We start from the raw sequence: 8,265 nt of genomic DNA on the forward strand, positions 1-8,265 counted from the left end.
TCTTTTGGCAATTGTGAATAGTACCTCTATGAGCAGAGGTGTCCAAATCTCTCTTTGTGTCACTGCTTTCAGCTCTTCTGGGGTAATACCAAGTATTGGTATTGCCAGGTCAATATTTAATTTTCTGAGGAATTGCCAAACAGTTTTCCACGGCTGTTGCACCATTACACATTTCCACCAACAGTGAATAAGTGTTCTAGTTTCTCCATATACTGTCTAACATTTCTAGTTTTCTGTTTGTTTAATAGCAGCCATTCTTATAGGTGTGAGGTGATATCTCGTCATCTTGATTTGCATTTCCCTTATAGCTAATGAAAATGAGCATCTCTTCATGTGCTTTTTAGCCCTTTGTATTTATTCTTCAGAAGAGTTGTTTGTTCCTATCCTCTGCCCATTTTATATTTTATATGTGGTTTCCATTCGTATCTTTTTATTGTTGAAAAATGCCACATTGTTTACATATATCATATTTATCCATTCATCTGTTGGACATTTGGGTAAGTAATAGCTATTCTAGTGGATGAGAAGTAGTGTTTCATTGTGGGTTTGATTGGTATTTTCTTAGTGGCTGATGATATTGAGCATCTTTTCATCTACTTATTGACCATTTGTGTAACTTCTTTGGAGAAATAATATCTTCAAGTCCTTTGTCCATTTTTGAATTGGGTTGTTTGATTTTTTTATTGTTGATAAGCTTTAAATTTTTTCATTTTATAAGTTTATCATATAAAATTTGGAGACAGGAGAGAAGTAGACAGAAGAATACCATTATCCACAGACCATTGGTAACATTTTAATATATAGTATTTCCTTCCAGTGTGTTTCTTGTGCGGTTGTGATTATACTGGTATATTCTACTCAGGTGAACATTTATTGAACGTATTTCAAAGAGCTAGCTCTGGGCTAGGCACTAGGGGTATAGAAATGAGTAGGTTTCAATCCCCATATTCAAGGGTTGTAATCTAGTAGATTAGACCTAGGTACAAATAAAATGAGAAGTGCAGTAGAGTGTATTGTGTCTGTGATGTGAGTGTGAACAGTGAGTATAGCAGGTAGCTAGAGGCAAGAGTGGTCAAAGTATCTGGGAGAGACAGGAAAAGCTTACTGGGGTTAGTATCATACTGTTTGCTCTTAAAGATCTTTATGGACTAATGAGGGAGACAGTGAAGTATAAGTGCAGTGAGGTATGGATGGTGTGTATGTACGTTTACATCCTGATCTTCACACTTAGCTTTGTAACATAAGTATTCTGATGGTGATGCTTAATTTAAACAGCTTTTAATGACTGCAGGATATTCTGTTGATAGAACCCTACTTTTATATAAGCGTTCTCCATTGTTGGGTGTATGTATTGTTTCTGATTTTTTACTTTAAATATCACTGGTAATATCTTTGTGCATATTCATTTTTTCTATATTTTAGTTCTGTATTCCTTGAAACTGAAAAATGTGATTGTTGGCTCAAGGTCCTACATGAACAATTTGGAGGCCAGACAGATTTTTGGATTTCTTGCTTTGAATATCTGAATGTGTGCATATATGTGAGGGTAATGCTGTTAGTTTGGTTATCTGTATGGGTGGCCAGAACTTGAATTTCTGCATTTTTCACACCCAACATATTGGGCTTGCGCATCTCACTTCTCAGAGACTTACTTTCTTCTTTAATTCAGTGATTTCTGCAGCACAGCCCCAGGGTACTGGTGCTGACCATTGATTCATAAAGGTAGAGGGATGATGGAGAGAGGTGAGTTCTTCCAGTTGGCGTTTTAAAACCCCTGAGATTCATTCCTTAACAGTTAGCCCCAAACCTCCCACCATATCAACAAAGTAAAGGAGTATGCTGGCCCTCCCCAGCCCTTGCGCACTTATCGTTCAACCTGCTCTTTACGGATTTCTTTCCCCCTTCAGGAAGGTAGGGGCTGGGAAAAGATGATTGGATGCAATAATCTTTTATTCCTAAAACTCTTTTAGTTTAAGTTCTTTAAATATTTAGATGCTGCAGGCATCAGCTGTTTGTGAGAGAAGTGATCCTAACTTTGAATATAACTTGGAATGATTTGGATTGCTTCTGCTTGCCCTAGGAAGCACTTTCAAGGAGGAAAAGAAGATATATAAGTTCAAAAGATCCTCTCAATTCATAGAAGCCAAAAGTTGTATTAATTAAATATTTAAATATATTTTCATCTTATATTTTGGTGTAAAACCAAATTTAAATTATATAATGCTGTATTTTGTGTCTTGCCTATTTTATGTTTATATTTTGTTGGAGCCCCGTATATTAAAAATGTTGTGTTTCTACTTGGATATTTGCTCTTGTGGCATTATTTGTCATACTTATGATGTTTATACCAAGTCATAGAATTATATACTCATGAAGTCTTAGAATTCAAAGGAACTTGGAGGTAATTTAATTTCACTAATTATCTTGTGTAGTAACTCCTTTACCAGCATCCCTGATTGATGTTCATCCAGTTTCAGTTTTGGAAGAATGTATCTTTCATTTATAATACCATTTCTCTGGAAAATGTGGACTGGCTTGTTATGCAATTTCTAGCAAGAAATTGTTATGAAAAATAGGATGGTGCTAGATTGTAGCATATCATGTTTCTCTTTATATAGAACAAACTTTGAAAAATGCCTGAAACCCTGCAACTACCCTGAGGCAGTACAATGTAGTGAAAGGAGTGTGGTTAGAATCTGGGCACATCTTCCTGGTTCTGTGGCCTCAAGTAAAGGTCCTTACTTGGCTTCCTCCTTACTGTGCCAGTACTGACCATGCTTCCCTCTGGGACCTGCTAACCAGGAGCTGCTCAGTTTCTCCTGCATTGTCTCCCCTTTGCCGTGTCCTGGTCATACTACTGCTTTTCTGGTATATAGAATGTTTACAGTCTTAGTTTACAGAACATTTTAAATGCCCTCAGTATTATTCAATTAAAGATATTCTTTTTTTTTTTTGCATGGGCAGGCACCAGGAATAGAACTCAGGTCTCTGGCATGGCAGGCGAGAACTCTGTCATTGTGCCACGATTGCCCACCCAAAGATATCCTGTTTTTAAATTTTTATTTGGAATGTTTATTTTGATATGCTTTTTATTTTGCACTAATTCCACCTATAATTACATGCTTTTTTTTATGTCTAATTTGTGTGAAGATTCTAGAACAATGCTTCTCAAATCATCTGTGATGAAGAAAATGGTTACTTTTTCTTTTGAAAAAATTTCCAATCCTTTGTGAACATATACTTTTGTAAGAATATGATAAAAATATCATGGCAGAATTAGTTTGCTATAAAAGCTTTTAAATGCCTACTCTGAGCTTTGGAACTTATCTTGTATTGGACCAATAACGAGCAATGTGTGGACTGACTCCAGTCTGCACATCACAATTTCAGTAGCACTGGTTTATAAAGTACTTCAGAAAATAGTGTTAGGAAGAATCAAATTACTTTGTAAATACCTCATTCTGAAGAAAAACAGATTGAAACTAGGGCAGAGTTACTCTGCCACCTCCCCTTGGGTGTGTTGTTCTCACAGAACCACTCCCACTCAGCACTCTAGAATAGCAGCCACCTCACCAGCTGGGTCATTTATTCATCAAGCCTGACACTCTTGACCAAAAAGTACTGTGTTTTAGTTCCTTTTGCTACTTCTGTTTCCATTTATCTTCCCTCTGGTTCTAGTGAGTCCCTAGCTTCAAATGACTTCCACCCTACAATCACAGATTCTTATTTTTTTCTTCATAGTTTTGGGGTCCTGACTGGTCTAGCCTTTCCTCACCCGGGTCCTTTTCATCTCTCAGGGGCCATACTGGAAAAGTGGCTATGGCCTTATGAGGAAGTCAGTCCTGGTGTCTCTCAGGATCTTATGTAGCCTGCCCCTGGGGCCACAGGGTCCAGCTCAGAGGTCAACTGAACAGCCTAACAGGAATTTATTCTAACCCCATTAAGTGGGTATTTTTTTAAAGTTTGATAATTATATACCTTTTTGGCTCAGGCTTATAATACCTTATATCCTTACAGGATTACATGGCTTCATGAATGCTGTTTTTGTCTATTCTTGTTGGTTCTTGACTGCTCTTTATTTCTGTCTCAGGCTTAGAGTTTGAACTGGAGAGAAGGCTTTGTATGTTCATGAGCTCATGTGTGTCCTCAGTTTGCCAGGGAACTTCTAGGGGGCAGTGTAAGTGCTGCTCCCTGAGGGAGGCAGAGTAGTGTAGGAGGTTAAATGCAAGTTCAGAGATTAGATAAATCTGGAATAAGCAGGGCTCTGCCCTTTACCATCTGCATGACTTTGAGCAAGCTATTTCATTTTGAGCCACTGTAAAATGGAGTCATAATATAGAACAAATCTCATAGGATTAAATGAGATACTTAGCACATAGTAAGTGCTACACAGATGTTTGCTATTGCTGTTACTCATGTTATTTCTATTCGTATTACTTTATATCTCTAACAAACACTAAAATATTAGACAATGTTTTTAAGTCACAGTTTCTCAGTTTTGGCAGTATTGACCTCTTGGACCAGATAGTCCCTTGTTGTGGGGGCCATCCTGTGTTTTGTGTGGTGTTTAGCAGCACCCCTAACCTTGCCCACTAGATGCCACTTGCAATCTCCCCAGTTGCAACAACCAAAAATGTCATATGTTCCCTGGGAGACAAAGTTGTCCCTCGTTGAGAACTACTGGTGTAAATGAATGAATATAATGAGTTTTCTAGGAGAAATAGAATTTCATCTATTTGGAATAATTTGAAATTTCTCAAAACATGTTGCACAAGTGTGACATAGAGTTTGTTTTGTTTCTTTTACCTTTCTATGTCACTACATTCAACCTTAGGAAGTTCTTGAATTAATTATATGAAACAGAGAGCTGGTGTCTGTGTGGTTAGAGTGGATGGCAATTGCAGCTGCACCTGGTACTGATGGCGCACTCTTTTTGGCAGCATACTGTAAGAACTCTGTGGATGGTCTCTGGTACTGCTTCGATGACAGTGATGTGCAACAGCTGTCAGAAGATGAGGTCTGCACACAGACAGCATATATTCTGTTCTACCAGAGGCGGACAGCTATACCCTCATGGTCAGCCAACAGCTCAGTGGCAGGTAAGATCACTCTAGTTCTTGGGCAGCTTTTTCTAGAGCAGAAGTTTGTAATTAATAGTCCAGAGGACCTATTCAGAAGGTCTCATGACTCTCAGTTTGACATGGTTAATTGTCACATTTGCATTTAATCTGGAAAACAAAATGACCTCAATCAAGGACATGATGGTAGACATGTGAGAGCAGCTGTGTCCCAGCTCATAGTTCACATAGAGGTAGAGGTAGCACATCCAAGGGAGCTCTTGATAATCACATGTAGAATGAATGAATGAGCTTTAAAAAAAAAAAGCAGCATGGCATATCGTTCTCAGAGTGGAGAGTCTGGGAGATTTGGCATTAGAACCAAGACTTGGCTTTGGCACTCTTGATGGGATTATCTTGCAGCATATCCCATCTGAGCACATATTTGCTGTCTGAAATATGGGTACAATGACAGTGCCTACCTATGGGGTCATTGTGTACATCAAATTAGGTAAATATATGCCAAAACATTTTGGAAAGTATAAAGCACTTTTTCGCAAAAAAGACATAGTTTCTTTTTCTGAAAAGAGGATTGGTCTGTTTTATTACTGGAATGTTGGGAGGCTATAATGATATGAATTGGCTTGGTTTAGCCTGACGGGATCTAACGTGTTGTGTTTAATAAGCACAGGAACCAATACCCACACACAGTATGGATGTAGCCACGATGATGCAAAGAAGGAGCCATGTCTTTTTAATGCAGTGGCTGAGTGTATTAGCTAGGGTTCTATAGAGAAGCAGAATCAGCAGGAGATATCTGTAGATATAAAATTTATAAAAGTGTCTCACATAACCGTAGGAACATGGAGTCCAAAGTCTGTAAGGCAGGCTGCAAGCTCATAACTCCAATAAAGGCCTGCAACAAACTCTCAGGAGAGGCTGACTGGGCAACTATGGGGATGTAAGGATCCAAGTTCTGTAGGGCAGGCCTCAGTCTGGTAACTCTGATGGAGGTCCCCAACGAACTTGTGGGAGAGGTTGGCTGGACAACCGTAGGAATGGAAGAGTCCAAAATCCACAGGGCAGGCTGTGAAGCTCACTAAACTCCAATGAAGGGTCTGGATGAACTCCACAGAAGAGGCTCACCGGCTGAAACAGGAGGAGAGACTGTCTCTTCTGAATCCTCCATAAAAGCCTTCCAGTGATTAGATTAAGCATCACTCATTGCAGAAGACACTCCCCTTGACTGATTACAGGTGCCATCAGCTGTGTATGCAGTCAGCATAATCATGATTTTAGTCCATTAAATGTCTTCAAAGCAACAAACAGGCCAGCGCTTGCCTGACCAGACACACCACGACCTGGCCAAGTTGACACATGAACCTGACCTGACACTGAGTTTAATAGAATATGGCAGAAGACTAGAAAGTGGTCATGTGTGACCAAGTTAGGGATGTTAACCCTGCCTCTCCTTAAAGCTTGTGAGGGGCAAGTTTGAAGTAGCTAAAAGGAAGCATCACTCAAGCAGAAGGATCCTATTGCTGGGAGTCAAGTTTCATCTAGTATACCTGGCTCTCTCCAAAGGAAGTAGGAATGCCAGTGCTCTTCTGCCTTCCCTCAATGCTTTCCAGAGTGTAAGATGTGCTGAGAAACTGTGTTGAGGTGTGCTACAGATAGTCATATTGCTTTCTGACTTCAGTTTCAAGAGCTGTCTCTGTTGCCCTAATATTTTAAGAGCATCCATGAAACAGACAGGACAGATTGACATTGTGTGTATGTATGTATGTGTATTAATATTGTGAAAATGGCTAACCTCAGAATTTCCACAAAACTGTGAGGCTAAGGAAACACTGTAGTACTCTCACTGTCTTTGTCCTTTTTCTCTTTGTGTTGGTAAGAAATACTACTGCAAGTGTTTAGACCAGTGCCTGGCATGTCAGTACTTAGTAAATATTTGTAGAATGAATGAATGTAGGAATGATTGACTGTATTCCATTGTATTGCCAGCTCTTACTACTTGAACTTTACATTTTGAAGTATTCATCCCCATACTTGTGTTTTACTACAACGTACTTTATGTGGGGGGGAATCTGCTCTTCTTGTTTTCATCTTAGCTGGATGAAAACTTCCAGACCCCACATCACTCAAGCAGGAGTGGAACTTAATGCCAACCTCGATGGAGAGAACATTGTTACCCCACTCCACCCCACACCCCCCAGTTCAGGTAGCAGTACATTCATAAGGGTGTGTGAGCACAGCTGGCCACAGTATTCTGGCCTGACCTCTATGCCCACTTTCTTTTCTGCAGGCTCCACAAGTTCTTCTCTGTGTGAGCACTGGGTGAGTCGCCTTCCAGGGAGCAAGCAAGCCAGTGTAACTTCTGCAGCTTCCTCCAGACGCACCTCCCTGGCCTCGCTCTCAGAGTCCATGGAGATGACCGGAGAAAGGAGTGAAGATGATGGTGGGTATGGGATCTGGTGATAGATTTCAAAAATGCTAACTTGTGGACACAGTACAGTGCCCCTTATATTTGGGCACTAAGTTCTAAGAAGATTGCTGGGGAATTCAGAAGCAGTTTTAGAAAGTGGAGCTACTGAGCTGTGGGTTACAATTATAACAACATTTTATAGAAACATGGTCCTTTGTTTTTTCCTTCTTGACCTAAGACTTTTTCCTTCCACTTTGTATTTTCTGCTTTTAAAGTCTAAGGTGAAGGCTGGACCTTTTACTTTGTATAACTCTGTTTATGCTCTGTATATATATTTTTTCAAAATGCATTTTAAAATCCTCAGAATAGCTCTGAGGGTGCTCACAGGTTATGTGATTTGCTCAGGTTCCCCTAGTAAGAAGTCACAGAGACCCCTGACTTTTCCAGGTGCTTCTTGCCTTCTTACTATACTGTTGAGGTGTTTGTGGCATGTTCTTTTCAGCACAGAAACATTTAGAACAAAAACTGTTGTTGCTGCATGGAGGTAGTTTTTCAGATTTCTGAAGATATTCACAATATAAAAACTTGGGAAATCTGCTAAAAATTGAGCTTTGGCTTTTTCCCTTCACTTAGCACTTGGGCTGACAGACCTTAGTTCTAACAGAAACCTTTGGTGGTGTGGGAACGATCAGCCAGCCAAAGTACTGAGAGCTGGAAGGAGGAAGAGTGAGCTCAGCTTCTCTAATAAGGATGGTGACTCGTCTTCCAGCAGGTCACATT

The 8,265-nt window shown here is 39.8% G+C and overlaps 1 protein-coding gene across 3 annotated transcripts in view; it reads left to right on the forward strand.

Moving 5' to 3' along the window:
* USP31 (ubiquitin specific peptidase 31) overlaps positions 1-8,265 on the forward strand; it is a 133,735-nt gene that overhangs the window by 105,710 nt on the left and 19,760 nt on the right. For all 3 annotated transcript variants that reach the window (XM_077141557.1, XM_077141559.1, XM_077141558.1), the window contains 2 exons: positions 4,941-5,099; positions 7,366-7,518. In XM_077141557.1, coding sequence (XP_076997672.1) covers positions 4,941-5,099; positions 7,366-7,518 — 312 coding nt within the window. The remainder of the gene's footprint in view (positions 1-4,940; positions 5,100-7,365; positions 7,519-8,265) is intronic.

The sequence above is a fragment of the Tamandua tetradactyla genome, chromosome 23 (genome assembly GCF_023851605.1).
Source record: "Tamandua tetradactyla isolate mTamTet1 chromosome 23, mTamTet1.pri, whole genome shotgun sequence".
In the NCBI taxonomy this organism is placed as follows: Eukaryota; Metazoa; Chordata; class Mammalia; order Pilosa; family Myrmecophagidae; genus Tamandua; species Tamandua tetradactyla.